At 52.8% G+C, this 24,510-nt stretch overlaps 3 protein-coding genes across 3 annotated transcripts; all 3 read left to right on the forward strand.

Annotated features, from left to right (window-relative positions):
* Nucleotides 1-1,761: 1,761 nt before the first annotated feature.
* Nucleotides 1,762-2,126, forward strand: N0V96_008560 (uncharacterized protein; the record flags this gene model as incomplete). The annotated part of the gene is made up of 2 exons (XM_065758371.1): nt 1,762-1,767; nt 1,791-2,126. 2 exons carry the CDS (start codon nt 1,762-1,764, stop codon nt 2,124-2,126), a joined length of 342 nt encoding a protein of 113 aa, XP_065613126.1.
* Nucleotides 2,127-8,440: 6,314 nt separating this feature from the next.
* N0V96_008561 (uncharacterized protein) lies at nt 8,441-12,501 on the forward strand (the record flags this gene model as incomplete). The annotated part of the gene is made up of 3 exons (XM_065758372.1): nt 8,441-9,782; nt 9,837-11,229; nt 11,286-12,501. 3 exons carry the CDS (start codon nt 8,441-8,443, stop codon nt 12,499-12,501), a joined length of 3,951 nt encoding a protein of 1,316 aa, XP_065613127.1.
* Nucleotides 12,502-23,288: 10,787 nt separating this feature from the next.
* Nucleotides 23,289-24,216, forward strand: PIB2 (Zn finger protein; the record flags this gene model as incomplete). The annotated part of the gene is made up of 2 exons (XM_053197848.1): nt 23,289-23,762; nt 23,830-24,216. 2 exons carry the CDS (start codon nt 23,289-23,291, stop codon nt 24,214-24,216), a joined length of 861 nt encoding a protein of 286 aa, XP_053044636.1.
* Nucleotides 24,217-24,510: the final 294 nt, after the last annotated feature.

The following is a 24,510-nucleotide window of genomic DNA, read 5'->3' on the forward strand; positions in this document are numbered from 1 at the left end:
TGTCTGTTCCTGCCCGGAGGCTCGGGATTGTTGTCTCTTCACCTTCCATTTGGGGTTCTTAGCAACGAGGGGACGAAAGAAATGTTCTCTCAGCTGATTCGTGCATGATGTGGCTTGTTCGCTTTTCCCTTGTAATATCCACACCACGACCGGGGAGACTGGAGCGAATACTCCTTATTGGACTCGATTCCGCGAATATGAGATGCGACAACTTGACATGCCCCGCTACCGTATTGCTAGCAAGCTGCTGATTAGTCTATCACCCCGGGAGAATAGAAGTTTGCTACGTTGACTTGACGAAATGGAACGTTTGTATGCATTCTGTATGCACATCTGAGTGCGCTGCACCAACAACGGGGTTCACAAGCTGTGGGAGCCCGTAAAGAGGAGCAGCCAACTGAGTACAAATTCTCCATACTGGCTGTCTGACGCATCTTTCCCATTGACCACTCCCTCTCCTACATTAATGTTCCCTGAACTTCTCTATTTATTCAAAGGTTGAACCTCTTGGCGCAAGTTTTGGAACAGAACCCCAGAAACCCTGGCCGCCGTTCGACATGACTGGAGCACCAAACAGCCCACCGGCATCCGGCTCCCCTGGTCGCACGAAAAATGGCTCTCCCGCCAGGTCAAAGACTGCGTCGCCTTTGAGGTCCAAGACTGCTTCTCCTACAGGACCTGGCTCACCACAAAGTGAAGACGAGGATGCAACAGGTCAAATTGAGGCTGACGATGAGGGCATTGTATGTTTTCCAAACGCCAAGCCTGCATTAAATTCGTCCTAACCGAATCGCCAGGGATCTGACGGCGCGTCTACTATTGATGACCGTTGGTAAGTAGCTGAGCTCGAGATCATTCAACTTGAGATTAATTAGGGAACCAGGTCCTCGTATACGGCATCAATAACTTCAAGCGTGGTTGATTACCCTACAGAGCACGGTCGTCGCTACCATGCTTTCAGATCTGGATGTGAGTATCACTGGCGTGTTGTCTATACTAGACAATTGACTAATAAGAACTAGCGTACTGGGGTCCCAATGATGAGGTATGATGGGATCAAAATCTCAGTCAACGAGAAATTCATTAGCTAATACGTCCAACCTAAAGAGTGAGGCCGACCGTCTGGACTTCTTGCATATGATGATGGTCAAAGCTACCGGAGAGAAGCTTTTTCTAACCCCGATTGAGGAAGACAAGATCCACAGGATTCTTGACATTGGCACCGGAACTGGAATCTGTAAGTTGAGACTTAGTCGTTTAAACCGACAGTAATTAACAGCTTCTAGGGGCAATGCTCATGGGCGAGGAGTTTCCAAACGCCGAAGTAAGCATCGAATAACCAGACCTCGACACGAGTTGCCTTTTGGAAATTATCTAAAACTAAAGCAACGCAACAGGTGGTGGGAAATGATCTGAGCGCTATTCAGCCAACTTGGTAAGTGTCACCCTGATAGATCTGTGCAATATTGTTACAATATTGTTAGTGCTCACCAGGGTCACGTAGGGTTCCGCCGAATGTGAAGTTCGAGATCGATGATGTTGAGAGTCCCTGGGTCAACTCTAAGAAGTATGACTTCATATTTTGCAGAGATATGGCTGCGTCACTTGCAGACTGGCCGAAGTTGATGAAGAGGATATATGAGTGAGTGTTTAAGGCCAAGGGGCTCACTTATTACCCTTCTCACTGACGGTCTCAACCTAGAAACGTGAACCCCGGCGGCTGGGTTGAATTCCAGGACTTCAACTTGCGATACACTTCAGATGACGGTAGTTACACTGAACAGCACCAGACTAGCAAGTGGTCGGAGTTGTTCTTTGATGCGTGCAAACGCATCAACCGCGAAGCTAACCCGGGACCTAAGTTGGAGGACTGGGTCAGAGAGACTGGCGACTACGTCAATATCACCCACCAGAAGTTCAAGATTCCCGTTGGGGACTGGCCGAAAGACCCCTACTACAAGGAACTAGGCATGATCAACCTGATGCAGATCTTGGACGGGCTGGAAGCCTTCACTTTGAGACTTTTTACCAGTGTACTTGGATGGACCAAGGAGGAGGTTATAGTACTTCTCGCAGACGTCCGTCGTGAGCTGAAGTCTAGAACCTTCCATCCCTACATGGAGTAGTGAGTCTGCCATTTACTCTATACTTCCCTTGAGCTTGAAGAGCCACGAGACATCTGGCTAACAACACTGATAACAGCTTCGTTGTCTATGCGCAGAAACCGGAGGCGGAGGCATGAATATCCTTGCTCAAGACGGTGTTTGATGGAATTTCAGACGTTGAGCCCTATGGCTGGCCTAGCTGGACAACGGGATTGTTCAGACTTTGTCTAGAAATGCATATACGCCATTTGGCTTCAGGCTTCTCGCCTTGCCGGTGACGTCGTAGTCTCTGTCGGCACTATCTTGCCCTATGAGGTTATCATGCTAGCTCTTAGAGGCCCCGCTTCCGCTACCCGCCGGTCAAAACGGGCCGCTAGTCCAGACGATTCGGGCCCGCCTGGTGTTGCTTCCGGAGCGGAGCTTATGGTAGATCCTGGCAGTTCATCCGAATCAACTAGCTAGTCATACAATCTGTGACGCAGCGGACCCGGCTAGTGTGAATCCTTCCGGTCGGCTGTCTTTTGGTCAGTAAGGTACGGATACATATAGATTGTTCGTGCGTCACCATGCCGTATGGAAGTGACTGGGCACGACAGGTGAGATTTCAAAGGTCATTTTTCCTTGATCCGATGGTCGAAGATGCCCCGGGACAATTCTCTTGACGACCCCACTCAATTGCATTTTCTGGGTAGGGAATGGTGCGATCACTATTAATAACCAAGTTGTCTGCACCATCCGCGTTTCGTCCTGTCGCTATCTCTACATGCCCAGGCTCAACTCTTTCCCGTGATTCGTCTGGACGACGACATGGCTAGCAACTCAATCAGCCATGCTGGGGCCAGTCGAACTGGTGACGGTCTTCTTTCTGGTATCAAGAAAAGCCATAAATAATGAGGCGGCCTCAAACCCCCCCAAGCTCCCCATCATTGGTGACCTTCATCGCTCACCTCAAGAGAGACCGCCCCTGAACTGGGATGAATGGTTTAGCGCAATGGACCAGTCACGATGACGAGACTCTTTGGGATCGTTCCCACGGTGGTCCTCAATACCGCCAAAGCAGAAAATAAGCTCTTTGAGAAACGCAGCGCGTACTACAGCCACAGGCCAAGCTTTGTGAGCATGGACATGATCACCGAAGCATAGCAGCGAAAGTTCACGATTCACTCTGATGCACGAGCATGATGCCCATCCGAAACTCCGTTATCGAATTCTAACCCCGAGTCTTGGATGCGATACTGCGCCAAAATTTGAGCCAGTTGACCAACCTGCTTTACTACTTAGGAGGTTGTTATCCAAGCAACATCGTGACCCACCACTAAACAAAAAGAACGTCAAAAAACATACAACACCAGGTATTCGCTGATCGTCACCGACTCAACTACTAATCTGGCCCTCATCGGCTTGTCTATGGGAGAGCGGACGGGATCCCGAATTCTCCGATGGGTGTGGTCGTATGTACTCACTCCTAGGTGGAAATTGTTCTATATCGGGTGCGAGTGCAAGCACGAGCAGTGGCCGCCAAGGTCGCCGAGATCGGCCCCGTTGTCGGAAATAGGTCTGGTCTTCACTCTTGCCACGAGTGTCCAAGGCGGTACGGAGACTGGCCCGCGGCAGTTGCCCTGGCTTTTGGTCGCTGCGCACGCAAACCTGTATTTCGTGGCACAATTGCAGGCCGTACTGGGTGAATTCGTTGGCAGAAAGCGGCTGCCGTGCTTTGCGGACCTGGCAAAGTTGGCTCACATCAACGCTGTGGTGTCGGAAGTCCTGCGCAGGTGACCGGTCTCACCGGAAAGTATCCCGCGAGAGCCGAGAGGGAGGATGATGAGATCTGTGGCAAGCGAATTTTTAAGGTAGCGTCACTGTTTGCGATTTCTTGGGCTATTGGGATGGATAAAGATGTATTTGGTGAAGAGGTTGGAGATATGGGATCTTTGATCGCCGAGAAATGGCTGGACTTGGACGGTAGCTTACGTGCTGACGTGCCCCTACCTGTCTTTGGCCAAGGTAGACGGAGCTGTCTAGGCAAGCGAGTGTCCTTTGACAAAACCTTTATGATATTCGATGGCCTATCAGGGACCTTTAAGAGAGTACCGTTGGAGGAGGTCGACAATATGGCCATGGACACAACCGGCTTCATGACGGAACCCACTGATTTCAAGTTCGGCTCTAAGCCTCGGGGACCATGTGTGAAGCACGTAGTCCGAAGAGAGTGGGATACCGCTCAGACAGACTCGAGCAAGGTCACGAAATCTCGGTCAGACGTTGAGACTTGAAAGGTCCCGTCTTTGAAGAGACAGGGACAGGACGAACAAGACCTTAGGGCCTTGGCTTCCCAACGTATATGTTCATTTCGTTTAGTCCATCCATCTTGAATATGGAGCCAGCCGTATCCAAACGCTCGGAAATGACGGATACTGCTGTCAGTCGGATGCGTAGAATAATGCCTTACGACCTAGTAAGTAGAAATCTCCAATAAAGACTGTAAAGAATAAGTAATCCTTGGACGACGGCGTACTTAAATATCCACCAAAGTATGAGCCATGGAAATGGCAAAGTTAACTTGGCTGTGTCGTCGTCTCCTGAATTCTCTAACGGTCTTCTCCGCATTTGAAGTCAAGACTTCAGCCAGGTTCATCCTTCTGAGAACCCCGCGACACAAGCTTCTTAAGAGTATGGCTTCGCGCGGCCCCGGGCTGGGCGGTTTCGCTCGGTACAATGTCCGTCAAGCAACGCCAAGCTCTTCTCTCGGGCATAAACTGACTCAAACAGCTAACGGAATCAGCCAGCGAACGAATCGCATCTTTCTCGTCTTTCGTCTCTGTTCACAATAGTCCTGCACCTGAGGCAGTCATACGCTATGAGATTGATGACGGCTGCAAACTCTTCTCCTCGGAAGATTAGGACTGGGTTCGAAAAGATACTGTCTGCAGAATTGGATCAAGTCTCAAACCTGGGCGAAGCACAGTAGTCTTTCACGCTTAGTGAGCATCTGGAATTTCAAATGCAATGAATTCGCTGTAATCAAGAGCCAAAATCTAGCTATGGATGTAACAATGCTGGTGTACTCGATGTCCTTGGCGCCAAAGTAGTCGCTTGTGTGCCATATCACTATGCCATGTTCTACAGAACCTCTCTAACCAAGGTTCCGGTAGCCCTTTTATGCGCGCCTTGCCCCTTTGATCTTTGCCGAGTCTGATCCCCAAACCTGCATCGAGTAAGTATGAGATGGTGGTAGGCACATCATGGGGGAGTGGTCCGTACTCACGCCTATGAAATTCCAATTCTTACGTATGCCGATTTAACCAGAGCCGCAGACGCAGCCCTCACGGAGCGCTGGAGCGATGTTGGGGAATGGGAAGCACTGGCGGCCTTGGGCATCGCAGTTCTCGCTCTCCACGCCACAGGCGGTATCAGAGCAAGGTCCGGTGTATGGTGCCTGCGCGGCGACGGCGGCCACGAGGGTGAAAACGGTGAAGAAGATGCCACGCATGGTTGCTGATTTAAATGGGGATTTGGTAGTCTGGCGTTTGGCAATTGCGGGGGAGATTAGATGAGTTCGAGGCGTTTGAATCGGATGAAGTCGAAGCTGGAGACTGTTGTGTGATGATGATGAGCTAGTGAAGAGATGAGACTGAGACTACGCGTTCGTTCGTCTCGATTATATACTTCATTCACAACGAGCCCGTTTGCCTTCGTCTCCTCTTTTTACGTCCTATTCTTTACACTTTTGACAATAGCCAGGAGTATCATGTCTATTTTGGAGGTCTACTAATTGAGGCTCGGCCACAGACGTCTGGCGATGCAATCGGCTGGTGGCCCGAAAACCTTGGCTGCACCTTGGCAGGTTTGGAGTATTATCGGTTTCCAAGGGCGGCAGAAAGGATGCCAGCGACAATCGCAGTGAGGCAGGCTTAGTTAGCAGGCGATGGGAATCTGCTATGAGCGGTAAAAGAGTAAGAAGGCAAGAAAAGCTTGTGGCTGCCGTCTCGCGCTGGTCTTGGCGATGAACGTTTCAATTTTTTCTTGTCCTTCTCTTGGCTCTCTCTCGACCGTGGTGCGGGATGCTGTCCGCGTCTCATACATTGCCTTTATTTAGAAGGACGAAAGCGCCTTACTAAAATAAAGTCGCCAACCCCCCCACGATGGTTAGTGGTTTGACGATGGTGAGTTGTTCGCGCGGGTGGCCCCCACATGCGAATGGATTGAATGGTTCAGCAACTCTTGGGAGTTGTCAAAATAGTAAAAAGGGGGTTGTATCCTTGCCTGGTTGTTGTGTCGGTCGCTCCGCAGTTGTAGGTATTTCTGTACAGTTGCCTGGCGAGTCAGTGATCGCCCCGAGAGCCAATGCAACCAGAGGCTTGTTTCTGAAACTGTCCGACGGGATTGGAATGAAACGGGTCCGGGGTTGAGTACCGTATGCGCAAATGAGCACCTACGTACAGTATATCTGTCGATCCCGCCTCCACTTCGTTCTTGATGTATCATCTCTCACCCGACGTTTACATGTGCGATCTAACTATGTCGACGTAGAGTTGGGGTGGCCTATCTTCACTTACTATAGATACCTTACTGAGCCGTGGATACTACGATGCACGCTACGTTGTTCGCAATGAGTTGAAGCAAACACATCAAGTTGTACTGATGTCTTTTTGATTTTCCGAAACATTTCCGTCAAGGTAAGGTACCTGAGGATGAGGAAAAACAAACCGATTGAGCGCAGATAATGCGGTGACAAGCAGATAGCCGGACCGGGCACGGAGCAAGATAGTGGGTCTCGGCTCCGGAACTGGGATCCGACCGGCGGGTCGGACCTCCGAGGCGGCTGGTGCCTCATTCGTCCGATGTGGAATTTACTCCAGAAGCAATGTGCGCCACCAAGCGGCATGAGAACGCAACCATCATGAACATTGTCTGTTCCCTCACGTTTGTAGAACGAGATAGCTCGCTTATGATCAAGTTTCTTGAGAGCAGGCGCGTGATTAGAGCTTTTGACTGCCTTCGTAGTTTGGTAAGGATCACCTGATCAGTTCTGCACGTGACGCCTGCACAGCCACCCATTGGATTGCTGTCATCCCATCTCTTCCAGAGGCGGCTGCGTCATGGCCATTTACCTTTCTCATCCCAGCAACTTTTTCGACTCCAGACCATATTTCCAATCCTCGGGAGACATTGACATCTCTCTCTTTCGCAACCAAAAGACTGTATCCATCTTGTGCAATTGCCAACAAAAGCTCCACCAACCTCCAACAACACAATGGACCAATCTAGCCAAGTTGCCCCATCTGGGCGTGCAGATTCTCCTTCCACATTGAGCGACGCCCAACAGCCAGCCCCTTACCAACCCATGGGTGAGCACAGAATCCTCCATCTTATAGCCATAAACATTCGAACCTCTCACTAATCACCCTCGCCGCGCAAAAGATCCTCAGCGCCCACAGCCCCAGACAGAGCAGATGGAGATGGGCCTTCGCGGCGGTGATGATGGCCGTGGGCCTTGTCCCGGACGCTTCTGCTTTATCATTCCTTGCCCTATTCCTTGCAATTTCTGTATTTTCCCTTGCCCTTGCTAAGGCGAGGAGTGAAACAATTTTCTTGCTCGTGTTTTGCTGTTATAAGAAGTTCGGCTTTTTTTTCCCTTTTCACTTTGGCCCAAGGGGCACAGTTCCATGTGGAGAACCGAAATGTCGAGCGATAGAGTCGGAAATTCAGCCAAACAGATGATGCTTACTTGCTCGGGGTGATGCTACGCCGCACAAGGGGCAACTTGTTGATAAAGGGACTTTGTTAAAAACTAAGGTACATTTCTTTAAAAATTTAGTCGCTTCTTTTCGATTCATATGACGCGTCTCAACTGTGCGCCATTGCGCTTCCGGCGATCTTTTCCCAATACCAGCAATTTCAGCCTCTCGATGAGTTCATCATGTGTCAACGACAGGTCCCTGGGTCCAGTCGTCCACGGATGCCGTGATGACTTTGACTTCACTGTCGGATTCGAGCAAGCCGTCTTGGCAATTGCTCCGGCATCCTTATTGGTCCTGTGTTCATTGCCACGACTGTTCCAATTACCTCAAAAACAAAAGATAATTGATGAAGCTATTTTATTATGCCTCAAGATCGTAAGCAATGACTAACCGGTAATCTTACGACATCTAACACTCTGATAGTCAGCCCTCGTGGCCTACAGTGGCCTGCAACTTGGCCATCTCATTCTGACAAGTCGTGGCACGTACTGGTCGTCCCAGCTGGGGCTCGCATCCGATGCGATTAATTTTGTTGCATCCTTATTCATGATTCCTCTCTCATTTTTGGAGCATGCTCGCTCACCGCGACCGTCGATGCTGCTCGGTCTATACCTCCTGATCACCGCCTTGTTTGACATTTCTCGTACGAGAACCCAATGGCTATCGGCAGCCTCTACGAACGAATTCCACCAAGCTCGCTTGTCGATCGCGAGTGTCATTCTGAAAGTCGTTGTACTCGCCATCGAATCTTGGACGAAGACGCGAGCATCAGCTTCCGACAAGCAGCAAAGTCCGGAGGCAACGAGCGGTATCATTAGTCTTTCGACTTACTTTTGGGTAAATGACCTCTTCCTCAGGGGATTCCGCAAGCTTCTCGTCCTCGACGATTTGTATGCGCTCGACGACGCAATGTCAGCCGAGGTCTTGTACACCAAGTTTGGACCTCTTCTACAGAACAACAGAACGCAGAGTCACGAGCATGCTCTATTCTGGGGCATTGCACAGACGCTCGTAGGACCATTCATACTGCCCATCATCCCAAGGCTTTGTCAGATGGGCTTCAAATTCTGCCAGCCTCTCATGATTGAGAGCTTGTTGAACTACCTCCAGGAGCCCGTGGGCGCTTCGTCGCCGAACAAGGGGTACGGGTACATTGGTGCTGCCTTTCTCACCTACATTGGCATGGCTACATCTAGTTCTATCTACTGGTATTTTCAAGAGCGCTTCGTTCATATGGCAAGAGGTATCTTGGCCTCGGCCGTCTACCGTAAAACGACCGTCATCAGTCTGTCCGCTACAGACGATTCCGCAGCTCTGACGCTCATGAACGCCGACGTGGAGCGCGTCAAGAATGGTTTCCAGCCGATCCACGAGTACTGGGCCAACACAATCGAGGTTGCGTTGGCGTGTTGGTTGCTGCAACGGCAAATCAGCGCCGCCTTTGTCGCACCCGTCGTTGTGGTCATCGTTTGTACGGCAGCCTCTACGGTAACCGCCAAATTCACAGGAAAACGCCAGACGTTGTGGATGGAGTCTATCCAGCAGCGAGTCGGTGTCACCGCCAAAGCTATCTCGAGCATGAAGGCACTCAAGATTTCAGCCATGTCGGGACCGATTGAAAGCCTGATACACAGCTTACGCCTGGAAGAACTCAGCGTAGGTGGGAAATGGCGACTGATGCTCCTCGCGGCCGTGACGATTGCATATACGCCCTCTCAGCTCGGCCCCGTCATGGCTTTTGCTGTGACTTCTCAGACTCTCAACGTCACGCGTATCTTCACCTCCATGGCGTACCTAATGCTTTTGGCTGGCCCGTTAGGCAGCCTGTTCCAGACCATTCCGCAACTGGTTTCAGCGTTTGCCTGCTTGGGTCGTATCCAGGCGTACCTAGATAAAGACAGTCGTGTAGACTACCGCAAAACACCCGAAGCCCCACGTTCGTCAAGTTTGGAAAGTGATGCGAAACAACTGCATGCTTTATCAATCGCAGTAAAGCAAGCTTCTTTCGGATGGGCTGAGGGAAAGTACGTCTTGGACAACGTTGACATATTCGTCCCTGCCAACTCCTTGACTATCATCGTGGGGCCTGTGGCTTCCGGCAAGTCGACACTTCTGAAAGGCCTTCTCGGCGAGATCCCACATCATTTGGGGGAAGTGGTTTTCAGCGTCAACCATCGCAGGGTAGGCTACTGCGACCAATCTCCATTCCTTTACAATAGCACAATCAAGGCCAATATCATTGGGCACTCTGGACTGGATCCTGAACGGTATCGTCAGGTCATCGATGCCACAATGTTGTCTGCCGATTTTGCAACCCTACCCAAAGGCGATCGCACCAAGATCGGCAGCAACGGGCTTACCCTGAGTGGTGGGCAGAGACAACGAGTCGCTCTAGCTCGCGCCCTGTACCTCGAATGTGACCTGCTTATTCTGGACGACATCATGAGCGGCCTCGACGCGACCACCGAAGAGCACGTCTTCAACCGGGTCTTTGGCAACCAAGGCATTGTTCGTCAGAGGCGCATCACGACCGTATTATGCACGCACTCTGTGCGTCATTTACCACTGGCAGACCATATCATCGCACTCGGTGCCGACTGTACCGTCGTTGAACAGGGATCCTTCGTAGACTTGCAAACCAACGGGAAATATGTCCAAAGCCTGAAGATCCAAGAGGCCGATAGTACACCACAAGAAAAGAAGGAGGCATCAAGCCAGCCTGGGAAGATACCCCTGGCGCAAACAGTCACTGAAGTCTCCGACGTGGCTGACGAACCGGATAAGGCACGCCAGCTGGGCGATGTGGCAGTGTATAGGCACTACTTTGGCAGCATGGCGAAATGGGTCATTGCCGTCTTCATCTTCTGGTGTTGCGCCTACGCCTTTTGCATGAACTTTCCCACCGTCTGGCTGAAATTCTGGTCCGAGGACATCACCGCCGAGAACCCAAAGCGTTCCGGCGCGTTCTATATGGGCATCTACGCCCTTCTTCAAATAATGTGTCTCGGGGCCCTGATGGTGGTCGTCTTTATTAACACGCAGACCATGATTTCGCAGTCTGGATCGAGTTTACACCAGCGGGCTCTGCGGACGCTCGTTGGCGCGCCGTTGAGGTTCTTCGCGACGACTGACACGGGGACAGTGACGAATCTGTTTGCTCAGGATCTCGCTCTGATTGATAGCGAGCTGCCGATGGCACTGATCAACTTCTCCGTGTTGCTGTTTGCTGCTGTGGGTATGGCTGTCGTTATTGCCGTCTCTTCACCGTGGTTGGCGATTAGTTACCCCTTTCTCGTGGCGATTCTATACTTTGTGCAAATGTTTTACCTTCGGACTTCGAGGCAGTTACGTATTCTGGAGCTTGAAGCAAAGAGTCCTCTCTAGTGAGTCTTTCCGAGATCTTCAACCTTAGGGCTAAGATGACTGACGTCTTTCTCAGTTCCCATTTCATAGATACTCTCAAAGGTTTAGCGACACTGAGAGCTCTGGGTTTCATCTCTGCGGATATCACAGTCAGCAATAACCTCCTCGACACCAGCCAGAGGCCAGCATACCAGCTCGCAATCATTCAGCGTTGGTTACAGCTGGCACTCAAGTTACTCGTGGCTGCCCTTGCGACCATCGTAGTGACGCTGGCAACGCAACTGCGGGCTAGCTCTGGATTTACCGGAGCATCGCTAGTAACTCTCATGTCTTTTGGTGATACCCTGACTACAATCGTTCAGTCGTATACCATGCTAGAAACAAGTATAGGAGCAGTGGCGCGCCTGAAGACGTTTAGTGACACGGTCACACCAGAGACTGGGCCTGACGAAGATGTCATTCCCAAGGAAAGCTGGCCTGAGAAGGGCGCAATCGAGATCAAAGCAGTCTCAGCGTCTTATGGAGTCTCGAGAGATCAGTCGAGTTCAGCTAGCGAGGAGAAGCCGCCTGCGGATCTAGCCATTCGAGATCTGCATCTCTCAATCAGACCCGGCGAAAGGGTAGCTATATGCGGAAGAACAGGCAGCGGCAAATCATCGCTCATCCTCTTGCTGCTTCGTCTCATCGAGGCCTTGCCCGGGAGTGCGAGCGGTAGCGTAGTGGACTCCGTGCCTCTCGACAAGGTCGATCGAGATACTCTGCGGCGCCGCATCATAGCCGTATCACAGGACGCAATCTTTCTCCCCGACGGCTCGACAGTGAGAGACAACCTCGACCCGTTTGACGCGGCGACTGAGGGGGAGTGTCTCGAGGTCTTGGAGCAAGTGGGATTACTCGCGGGAATACAAGAGCGAGGCGGTATGGGTGCCGGGCTCGCCGCCGAGTCTTTCAGCCAGGGACAGAAGCAGCTATTTTGTCTGGCTCGGGCGGTCTTGAGGAAGCGGGTGAAGAGCCGTGGTGGTACCAATGGGGGAATTCTCTTACTTGATGAGGTTTCTTCGAGTGTTGATCGGGCTACGGATCTTGTTATGCAGGATATTATTCGAAGGGAATTTGAGGGGTACACGATTATCATGGTGTCTCATCGCCTGGACATGGTATTGGACTGTCATACGGTTGTGGTCATGGACAAAGGCAGTGTTGTTGAGAAAGGGACACCGCGGGTGTTGAAGGATCAGAAAGGGGGTATGTTTAGGGAGTTGTGGAATAGTAGCAGGACAACGGAGGAGTAGTAGCTTTTCTTAGTTAAAATATTCAGCTTGATGCAGAGAAGGGTGATGATGAGGGGTTGATGAGGAGAAATCAAGACAAATTCAGATTGATCAAGTTTCTTGCAGTGACAATCGATGTCCTGGAAAAATGCCGAACAGCAGTATCTGACAGTAGCAGTCCACCTTAGACTTGATCAACTCCTTACCAATACATCATTCAAGAGTAACTTGACGAATTCATTCAACCGAAACTTATGCCCTTTCCCTTAAGGCAAGTAACAGACTTTCGTATCAGTGTAAGTTAGCAAAACGTTCGCCGATCCTCAAGACAAATTCTACTAAGACTGGGATGGCTCTTTGCTTTCCTTCTTCCATGCCTAGAGAAACCGACTGAAGTTGATACCGACCTCACTCTCCCTTGGCCAATGTATTTCAACGCTTCAGCAGACCGAAGCGTTGTGTCACGACAGCTGAGCTTTCGACACACAGCATTGCATGATACGATTCCCTTATAGATGGTGCAATGACGATGACTCCCCTCCCATCAACACATCCCTCAGGAGTACCAAGTCTTCACAATGCCGGACAAGATATGATCGATCTAATCTCTTTATTTATCAATATATCCACTCGTTTCTCCGCCTCTATGCTAACGATGCCGACTTCCCTATCTCCCAACGCTCCTCGAAGCTGGCTGAAGACCTCCGATAATCTAGGAAGCAAACGAAACAGTCGTCTTCGCAAAGTGGACAAGCAGAGGCATTGCGCGCTCGCGTGCCGAGACTTCAATGGAGGTATATAAAGATATCGTGCTCGGCGGCACGGCATCGGTACCTCCTAACCAGCAGTAATGCAACAGCATCTGCGTTTGATCTGATTGCAAGCATCAATCAGAACAGCCTCACTCTGAACATTGTCTTTTCGAGATTCATTGCGGACTCGTATATCAACATCGCCGTGTTCAATCACAAGACCTCATCGGTCTCCTTCTCACGAGTAATCACAACAGAATAAGTAAGTAGTAACCACCGTCTAGAGACAATGGGCCTATATTGGAAAGTAGTTTCTAATATTGTAAGGCGTGCACTTGAAATGCTTACCGCGGAGCCCAATCCCGAGCTTATTGTCATGAGACATGTCAACCCCCCTCGCACTATTGCACAAGCCGACCCGTACGACTTCGTGTATGACATGCCCGAGATTCCCAGAAGGCAGTATGCGGCTCTACTTACTTTTGTGAGGTCAGCCCTGGCAATTTTGGGGGGCTAACCGTACGCCGTTCAGGGCCCTGGCAGACGAAGGTTTGTCTTGATCAACAAGCAGGATTACTCGCAACGTCTAGAGTTCAAGGGGATTTCACTTGAGCTGATTTGCCACCTTGGTGCAGGAAATCAAACCTGTGGGTGCAACAAGATAAACTCGCAGTTTCCATGGGTATGATTTTACATGGCAGTCAAGTCAATTAGCATTTTGGGCGGACTTGCTCATTTCAGGGTCAGACATTCTAGACTAATTCCGGCCGTGCACACCACACATGGAGAAACACGAGGCCATTAGATGAACCTTAATCCTATGCAGCACAGCACCGGACGGAACTTCCGTTATCAAGGTTTGGGCAATTCCCATGAGAGAATCCTACCTGTCACTTTTTCGCGCTCAGGCAATCGGGAAACAATGCTTTGAGGATGCAGAACAAAAACAATGTGTCAGGGCTCTCTACTCTCACACTTTCTGATAACGGCCTGGACAAAGCTTGAGAGTGACGATCAAAAAGGGCCAAAACACCTTCTGTGCGTCAGTTATTTCCAAGATTTCTGGCATACGTAGATACGATTTTCCCTCGGGGGCAATCGATATCAAAGGTTGAGAGATCCTTGGCAATGTTTTCCGTACGAGGGTTATCCTGATCGTCGAGGACCGCGCCTGGGGTTTGGTGTTTAGCACCGACGTCATGTTTGCGAGGGCCAAACACCACCACAGGAACCGACAATCGGCGGGATTTTGCTTCCTTGTTCCCCTTATTTCTTTCTTGTCGTCAATTGTCCAGCATGTTGAGTCAGTGAGACAGGCCGAAAAGCCTGGAAAGAGTTGGAGTGTCTTTGGAGTCAAAGAAATGATGGGGAGGGCGTGGGAACCACACTGGGCCATTGTGTCGGAATCTCGATTTACCCCAAAGCGATCCCGTGTCAGCCTTCCTAGAGCGGAAGAAGAGCAACCCTCCGGTACGTCATTTGGCGTTTTCTTCTCGAGGATTTGCGCACCCTCCCTCTCCCGGGGCCCGGGGCCCGGAAGAAAGGAAGGTAGGGTCTGATGGAAGCAGAAGAGATGTTCAAGATGGAAAAGGGGGCGAGGCTCTCTCTAACTTCTCGGCCGGTGCGACCGGCGTCGGGTACGATAACGCGGGCCAGCCGGGCATCATGCCGGTGGCAGGGTTCATGTTGGACAGCTTTTTGGAGGGTTGAGTCTCAGTTCACATTGGGAATTCGGGGGGTGGTGACTGGCCCCTGGGTGTGTCTCCGCGGGGAAACAGTCTGCTAGCCTAGCATGGAGCTGGCGCCTCCGTCTCACGCACATTCCTTCCCTTCCCGCGCGGACGATCATGAAAATCCCCCTTGAACGTCGCGGAAAGTTGGGAAGCGTTTGGGAACGCAAGACCTCTCGCCCTTACATCAGAGTCTGGGGGAAGAATGGTTGGGGCAGCAGATCGCCCGGGCGGCGCAGTTTACGCGAAGGAAAGGGTTGTTGCACGGATCGACGCCGGCGGGCGGCGGCAACACCATCACGACGCATCTTGACATGGAACGGTTGTTGACTTGCTCTTGGCCATGGTGGTGTTGGTGGTCGATGGCATCGGCGTCGGATTGAGGTGTGGGATTGAGAGGGGGGCGTTATCCGGATCAGAACTTCAGGTTACTGTCGTCCCGTTCGTAGGTCAGCAATCTCGCTCTCTCCTGTCTCTCAATTGCCCTATTCGGGGAACCGGGTTGGAGGTTCAGATAATTGACGGATGAACCTCCGCCATGCCGGAAAGCAATAGATAGCAACGCTCAAACGCTCTTTTGGGCGGCATCGAACCCCCGGCTGGGATAAGGTGGCATGAAAAAAAGCAAAGCAGTACGGTGATAGCAGCGAAATGCGCCAGCTGTTGCTGCGTCTCTCTGTGCGATTCGCTGTAAAGTGCTGGAATGTCACTAGGCGGTGAGCGAGCCATCACCGACTGCGCCGACGAGGGATGCCGGCAGAGTCGACGTCACATGTCGAACGCCCTGCATGCGCCAGCTGCCCATTCGCTCGCCAGGCGTTTGCCAGCCCGCGAACGCGCTTCGACAGCGAACGTAAAGGACGTGAAGGAGGTGATGGACCCGGAATCGGAGCTTGTTCCCTGCACGCCCCGAGGTCTTTTGGTGGCCTTGCACGCCCTGCGCTGGAAGCCTGAGGCAAGAGTGCGTCACCATGAATTGCGTAAGCGGCCAATCAGAGACTGGCGATAACGGCGCAAACACAACAGCCAATGAGCAATGAGGACCCTGCATCGATTGATTAAGGGCAGGGATATTGAAGCATGGCATGCAGCAAGGGTACCACTTTGGGGAAAGCGCGTCTGTGCTCTCTCTTGCAAGAAAAGTGGTCCGTTATCTCGATTCGCTCCTGCCCTCCTCCTTGCAAGACCCGGTACGTACTGCAGTCTAACCATCACAGGCTCAGTCAGCCTCCCAGCGAAACGGTACGGTTCAACTCTCTCTGCGTGTCAACTTTTGTCACTTTGTCTCTTTGTGGCCCGACTCGAACGACCTCTCGTAGATTTGCATGGCCTTTCTTTCGCTCTGCCTCTACGAAACGGTCCCCCTAGACGGGAGAAAAGGCCTCACATTTCACATCTTACGATTGCTGTCGACTGCTTGGCCGCCCGCCCTCCTGGGCGTGAGGATCACTGCCGATGTGACCCCAATCCAAAACTCACCGACAATCCACAACGCCCATAACCGGTCCCGTCCCCTCGGATAGCCTCACCTGATTCTGTTATCGATGAAACCAACGATGCCCTTGGAGCTTCCTGCTTGACATATCTCCGGTTGATCAAGCCCCCTGCTTTTTCAAAAGGACCCTCTGGAGAGAGATGAGGCTCGTTTAACGACGACATGTCTCATTTGAACCTCAATCCGGGGAAGACCACGTCGCTCACACGCGAGCCATTAACCTGTAGGGATCATCTCTGATGGCGGCGAAACGGCTGCCCTGGGATCCTGGACTATCTCGTCCCGGCCACCGACCGTGCCATTGGGCAAAGGGGTGACGGACAGCCACCGGGTAACGACAAGTCTCATAGAGAATCCCTTCTTGAATCGGTATCTACACACGAATAGGTACCCCAACATTCCAAGCCTATCGCTTGCTTTGCAGCTGGGGTATCCACCATTACCTGCAAAAAGCCTATCGAATCTTGAGGTTGCCGGCCGCGAACAGGACAGAGTTGGCAGTAAACCGACTCAGTCACCCTATCATCTTACAGGGATGAACAAGTACTCAGCAACTGAAATGTCGGTGTCTCTCTTTTCTGCTGTTGGGCGGCGGCGGCGGCGTCGTCGTCGTCAAGGCCATCGTCGTCGTCGCCCTTGTGGTGCCACGGAAACAAGTGGCGCAGGTTTGACAGAGAGCGCATTCTGGTCTTTGTCGCTCGCGTCTCATATCCTCCGCTCCGTCAGCAATGCAACCGCGGTCTCGTCTTGGAGCGTTTCGCCTCTCCGTCAAAGGCATGGTCGGTTTGTCGGTGCCGGCATTGAGCCTCGGCCGGACGTTGCTGTCAGAAGAGGAACACGCCCGAAGCCAATAGCCAAAAAACCGCCGAAGTGCAGTGGACGGACGGGAGAGGCAGAGGCTGTGGAGTCGGCCAGATTCCGGGGACTCTTCACGTCTCCTACGTCCTAGCGCTCGGCGACAGCGAACGAACAGACTGGCGTCGCGAGGCTGTGGCAAAGAAGAAGGGGGAAGAGGCGTGGCCAGCGGGAGCTGGGGCTGGAGCTGGAGCTGCATTGGCTTCCCCCATTGTCAATGCTGCGTAGCGGTTTTGCCTGCTGGGATCCCCGCCACACTTGCACAGAATACTGCGGCCCTATCCACAGCTCGGGCGAGGCGGCAGGCCCTTCAGCCTGTCGTCTTGATGGTAATATCTCTCAGCACCACAGAAACTCGACCGCAAACGTTGAAGCGCCGTCTTGGGCGGGCCCTTTGAGCAACCTATTTGCAAATGCCAAGCCAGAGCGGTTCCGTAACGGCCACAGTCCTCAGGCTTCTGGATGTGTTCTGGAGCAGAGCATCGTGGGATTGAGAGTGGAAGAGCTCCACTTGACCAGTTCTCTTGCTGAAGTTTCTGGGTCCTCTTCCTGCACAATGTTCTCAATTCGGCCCAGTTGCCCATCTGGCCTCTGCTTCAAAGAAAGCTTCGCTTCGCGTTGCTTTGGGTATCCGTACGCTGCACGGGTCCAGATACAGATACTGGGCCCATTGACCCCTCAATCTCCATTGGAGTGTGGCATCTCGCTGCTGAAGCTCCGGGGCTTCCTCGCAGACATGAGGCGCGGTGGGGTGTCGACGTCGACCTCTGTCGATTTCTCTCAGTTGTCAAGTTTTCGGAGCAGATCTTTCATCTGTGGCTGGATTGGGTTTTACTCATCCAGGAATTGATGGACATTGGCCGAAATCAACGAGAATCGGAGGTTGCACTGCCTGCGTCATATTCAGTGGTTGAAATGACTCGGATTTGGAGACAACTTCTCCACGGACCCTTACAGCACTGCGAGTTATTATAGAGTACGGAGTACGAAGTACATCTCGGAGTCTTTGCGAACGTTGGAGGAGGGAGTTCAGGCCACGAAACAACGGGGGGCCAATGAGACAAACTCCCGTCCCTCTCTCACTCGGCCGACACACCAGATCGGCCTGATGGGCCACTGGAAATCCGAACCATAGCGAACCTGACGTATTGGGTTGGAGATTGATTGATTTGTAGCTCCGGAAGAAGCAGCGCTCGATGGCAGAGCCTGTCGAGATCATCAACTGAGCAGAGGCTAGAGCAGGGAATTCCAGGGTTCGTCATCAGGATGCAGCCGCTTGCGACTTTGCGACTGACGGACAAGTTTGGCATGCCACTCAAGTCTCAATGGCATCCTGTCCTGTCACCTTGCAAGCGTTGGACGGCGGTCGGGAGCCACAAAGCTGGTGGCGGATTGCAGCGACACCGCAAACGCGACTGACTGTCAGACTCTCCCATGTGGTTGATCACCTCCGCAAATAGCACACCGACGTTGTGCCACACACCCCGCAGCAAGCCCGTTGGCAACTGACAGGACGCTTGCTGTGGTTGCTGCAGCTCCAAGACAGCCAGACGACACGTCGTCTTCAGCCCCGGCAATGTGGACGGTGCATCAATCACCACGGAGGCTGAAGCATGGTAATTTCGAAAATGGTGTTGGAGGCTGGAGCGAAGCCACCCTCACCCACAAGCTATAACCCACTGTATGGATGATGGACACTGTCGACCGTGCCAACCAGGCGAACAACAAGCAACAAGCATCGACTGGGGAGGCTGGAGATCGGAGAAGGGGCAGCGAGTCACGGCGATTGGAAATGAACAGCGTTCGTCTGGTCCAGTTGGCCAGTGCCAGTGGAGGATGAATCTCCACAATATGGAGAGGGCGAGAGAAACAGAGAGACCCCGGCCAGATGGCCGAATGCAGCAATTGAGCAGATGAGCGGTGGGTTTTTGGCGCCTCTTCCTGTGGTTCAGACTTCAGAGTTTCCCCCCGACATCTGCTAGAAGAAGAACAAGAGCAACTCCAGGCGGTACGCTTCGCAGCGGTCTAGCAATACTCGCACCTGTGGCCCAGGCCGAGTTTACGCCTCGTGAGCTGATTCATTGGACAACCAAGCAACTCAAGCAGCAGGGATAGCGTTTGCATGCCGCATCAGGTTCGGGTTCGAGACAATCCCAAGAGTCGAGAGTAGTCGAAATGCAACTCCTGTTGCTGGGCCTGGGTTTGGTTTCTGGGTCACGGCCGACTAACATGCAGCAAATCTGACCTGTCTGTCATCACCAAGAGGGGCACTCAGACCAGGCGTTCCGACGTCGCACAGGACGATTGGGTCCCGCCTATCGCGGTGCACACGCATAAGGTATCCTGCAGGATGTACGTCTGGAGTCCTGGACGGATGGATGGATGCGCGCACGCATCCACGCATCGAGAGGAGAGGGGAGGGGAGGGGAGGGGAGGAGACGGATCGCCGCCAAAGAAGGACTCCTGTTGGGAACACAGCATCACAGGATAAAAATATGCTCAACAACACAACCAGCATCAACCTGTATATCACACCAAAGCTACCAGACACAAGCAAATTGCTAAATGAACGCACCCGCAAGGACATCTCCGAACAGCACTATGCTCAGAAACAGAAATGGCGGTTCGATATTTTGTGTACGTACTAGCAATCACAAGATCGTGAGTTCCATGTCCTTGTGAATTCTCGGTTCATCCCCCCCCTGCTTCACGCTGGGCGAGCGGCGAGCGGCTCCATACATGGAAGAAGTGGATGAAGGATCCCCGAATCCCGATATGCGTTGACGAGCCTGGAGCGATACGAGCGGCAGCCGGCAAAAAAAAAAAACAAAGGCACTCATCAGTGAGTCCAGATCGGTCTCTGTCCGACGACCCCTGGCAATGTGTATTTCGGGTCAAGGTGGTGACGATGCAGCAACCGCAGTGTGGAAGAGGAGCCGCATCGTGAAGCGGCAATAAAACATGAACCTTCTTGGACCAACCCAAGAGCAGCTATTACGTTGAGAAAATTTAACTTGCCCACCCTTCGTATAGGTTGTCGCGGTCGTCACCTAAGCTCTAGCCGTCGGCACTTACAAGCGGACGCCAAAAACGGCCATCGTCCAGCGAGAAAAAGAGACAGAGCCAAGGCGATATTGCGGTCTTTCTCCGGAGTGTCAAAAATGGCTGGAGAACTGGAGCAGTTTGTAAGTTCGTACCAGCCAGGCAATAAAGTGACGAGGCGGGAGCGCGACGTCAAGTGGGTTTTTGGAGGGCCATCGTGTCTCAAAGGTTCACCCCGACAGCTTTCTCGCCCACCGCTAATTTACGGGCTACAGGCGCTACAGAAGCATTATTGCTTTTTTCAATATTCCGTATTTTTTCTTTTGTTTTTTTCTGCTCGCCTGCTCGTCTTCGAGACCCTTGGGACTAGGTAACCTAGTCACTTACTTTTGTTGCTGGGGCACTTGAAAGCCCGTGATCTTGAATGACACGAGCTTGGCCGTCTAGAAGCTCTGCAAAAGAGCCACGAGTTCCCATGAACTAAACCTTAGAGGAAGGTACAGAGGCCGTTTGTAAGGATAGGTTCGGTGTCCTGGGGGTGTTAGCGGCGGCTTGACTGCGGCAAGAAGAAGGAGACTGAGCTGAAGACACGCGAGCAGCCCCGTAGGTCAAGGAGGTTCCCAGCGATCTTCATTCAACGACGTGGGCAGCGCGGGCTAGCGGCGTGGGCCAGGGCATTCGCCTTACGTACAGAATAGCCGCTTCAATTTCAGGGTCCTTTTGGCTTCTGGAAGATTGTAAGCAAAGCTGAAGCAGCGTCGGACCTTGCTTCTCGACTGGGCATGGGGTGTTGATGGTCACGGACGAGACGAGACGAAGGAAACAATGAGCCGGAGCAGCGCACGGAAGCTGAAGCGAGCAGCAGAGACACTGCCGGGGGCCGTGCTGAGAATGGGGCGAAGAAAGAGGGCGAGCCTCGAGGAGGAGGAGGAGGATTGGAGGAGGCTAGGGGAGGAAAGGAGAGGAACCCGCGGGAGGCTTGGAGGGCACTTTCGGAGGAGGGAGTTTCGGGCCACTGTGGAAACACATTCTTCCAGGACCAGAGCCAGAGCCAGAGCCAGAGCCCAGAGAGCCAGAGGCAAGGGAGGTTATCCGTTCTGTGGTGGCAGTTGGGACGAGACAAGGACTTGGTGGTCCCCGGGGTATCGTCCTGAGTTAGACAAGGGTTCGGACCTCTCTACAGCCAACCACGACCCGGGTAGAAGACCGCTGCCCACCCGGCGACAGGACCAGGACGGTGGCTAAGCCGCTTCTAGGCTAGGAGACGCTTGGCCTACTTTGGCTCTGGGCCTCTTTTTGGCTGTGGCTCTGGCTCTCGTAGCGGTCTTTTCTTGGGAAGGGCCTTCCGGGGGAGGTGGACCACGGCGCGGAAATGGGAGGGGGAGAGTCTGAAGAGTGAAAGAGAGAGGGTGAAGTGAGGACGGGGATTCCTTGCAGCGCGAAAGGGCGGTCGCCGCCGTCGCCGCCGCCGCTGCGATGATCGTGGCCGCCGCCTTTGCGCCTCACGTTTCCGCGGTCCCAGGGTTACCGTACCGCGCTCCCTTGACTGACTACTAATCAAGTGGTGGTGTGTGGCCTGAGCTGCTCTGGCCGTAGCTTTTTTGAAGTTTCCTACGAGGAGGACAGTGAGCATACAGGTTTACAGTATGCTGTTTTGGTCGCGATATTGTTTTGGCTTGAAGGTTGTATGTATGTGTAGGAGTTGAAGAAAACTTTAAACTTGGCAACGGGTGGGTGTAAGTTGGTACCTAGCGAAACCAGAGAAACGGCGAGGCAAAGCGTTGTGGGCAGAAGAAAGTGACGATGGACCACCTTTGGAGGAGAGAGTACGGAGTATGGTACCCGCGGTATGCACAGAGGAAAGGAAGGCCATGCCGAGAGAAGACAGAGAGAGAGAGAGGCAGAGGGTGTGTGTCTTGTTTACTAGGTACGGCTTTCAAGTCTCACACCCACCATACGGCTCTTGGAGCAGATGGGTACGGATAGAGGCGAGAGAGACGACGAGAATGAGAGAGAGAGAGAGCGAAAGAAGATAGAGAGAGAGGGTGAATGAGAGACACGCCCCCCTCCCATTCCTCACTCTCTTTCCTGTCGGTACGGATACCGTCGTCTCCTACCTACTGCGTACCGTACCTATGATCTGGCAATGGAAGTGAGGAAGAGGGCGGGCAACTCCCTCCGCCAATTGCCGCAGGAATAAATCTAATAGGGAACCCGCTCCCGCATCCTGCCCCCCTTCCCTTTCCACCCACCGCCCATAAGGTAGGTAGGTAGTGTACGTACTCCCTCTACAGCGCACCCCTCCATCCGACTGAATCGCCCTCAAGGCTGCTGGCCCTCATCCTCACGCCCCCATACCGCACCACCGAGTCTCGTCCCATCCATTTAGACCCCAAGCATCCCGCCCAAACTACTTCACCAATCCGCTCCCCTCCATCGCAACGCACGCATCTTTATCTTGCTGCGATTGCCTACTCACTCACCACTCCCGATCAGGTCATCTTCACCTCACTTACACCTCACATTCACAAGCAAATCCAAAAAGTACGACCTCGTTTGGTGGCACAGCGCATCCTTATCTCTACACCGACAACCACCGACCAATACAACCACAACTATACCCAATACCTCTACGATCCTCTTGGGCACCGCTTCCATCCACGGTTTACACCAAGTTTAATACGACGCGTTCCCGAATAAACGCGACGCCACAACAACGTCTCGTTTATTTCTTTTATTCACCAAACACTCCGTCGCAACAAATAACTCGTTGCTTCCTATCATCGATTCTCACGAGAAATCAACCACGCACGCCCTTTCGAATTCCAGCAATCGAGCGCCTTGGACACCTAGGACGCCCTGCATCCTTCACCGCCAAGCTTCACTTACACACCAACAATACCTACAGATTGATTTCACCTTGAATTCGACACAATGGCAACCGACCTCATAATGCCTACCCTCGCCGAGCAGCGCGGCCCCTCCTTCTACCCCCAGGACCGCCCTCACTTCACACATACTCGATCCCAGTCTTTCCAAACCGTACCGCAACCGCAGCCCTTCCGCAACCGCACATCACCCTTGAGCACCCCTCACGAGGGCTCTCCCACCTCGCCCAAGTCGTGCCTCACCGAGTCGGTTCGCCCTGTCTACGTGCCCGCCGTCCTCCGCCCGAACCAGCACCACTCCAAGAAGCCGCGCGCGCCCAAGGTCGAGGACCTCGACGGCGAGGATCTTCTCTGCTTGCGCCGCGCTAACAGCAGCTTCATTAGCCTCCCCGGCTTCAGCGTTCTCGGAGCCAAGCTGTCGCGCCGCTCTACTGGCGACAGTGGCAAGGTTATTGACCTCGAGCTGGACCCTGAGCTCTTCCCCGACGTTGCTGGCGAGCCCACCCGCAAGCACTGGAAGGTATGTTCACTCTTTTAGCCACCTTGCCCATCCATCTTGAGATAATAAACTAACAAAAACCCAATAGCCCGACTCCGAGTCCATCATGTGCGACGACCCGACTTGCAAGCGCAAGTTCAATGCCCTCAACCGCCGCCATCACTGCCGCCGCTGTGGCAACATCTTCTGCGGCGCCCACTCTGGCGAAGTCATCCCTCTCGACGAGGACTGCAACTACAACCCCCGAGGAGCCCTTGCTCGCGCCTGCTTCCACTGCTTTACCGAATTTAAGGTATGGAAGAGCCGTAACGGCAGCCGCAGCGGTAGCGACCAGAGCTCCGACTCTTCTGGCACCCCGTCGAGCCCCATTGTCGCGAGCCCTATCGCCCCGATGATGCCCGGCATGCTTCCCCCTACCAAGGGCCCTGAGGTAGCCGCCAGTGTCCCTCGCGACTGGAACTGGAGCACATTCTAAATGTACACTGTACATCGGAGACGACAAAGAAAGTACAAGGGTATCCTCACACCCAGCGGATTACGACTCACGGCCTTTAATGAAGAGCGAAACAATAGAATCATAGACTTACTCACACGACGGTGGCGATTCTCACCAACCGCCCCGACGACACCAGACATGGAAAATCACCAAACACTCCAACACACCTTCGACACACATCAATACCCACTAATGGACTGCACTGCGCGTCACCCATTATCACTTTTCATCCGCAATAGAACGCCTACTCGGTTTTCGAGCCCAGCCGAATTG

Source organism: Colletotrichum fioriniae (genome assembly GCF_027942845.1).
Source record: "Colletotrichum fioriniae strain IMI 355084 chromosome Unknown scaffold_10, whole genome shotgun sequence".
Taxonomy (NCBI): domain Eukaryota; kingdom Fungi; phylum Ascomycota; class Sordariomycetes; order Glomerellales; family Glomerellaceae; genus Colletotrichum; species Colletotrichum fioriniae.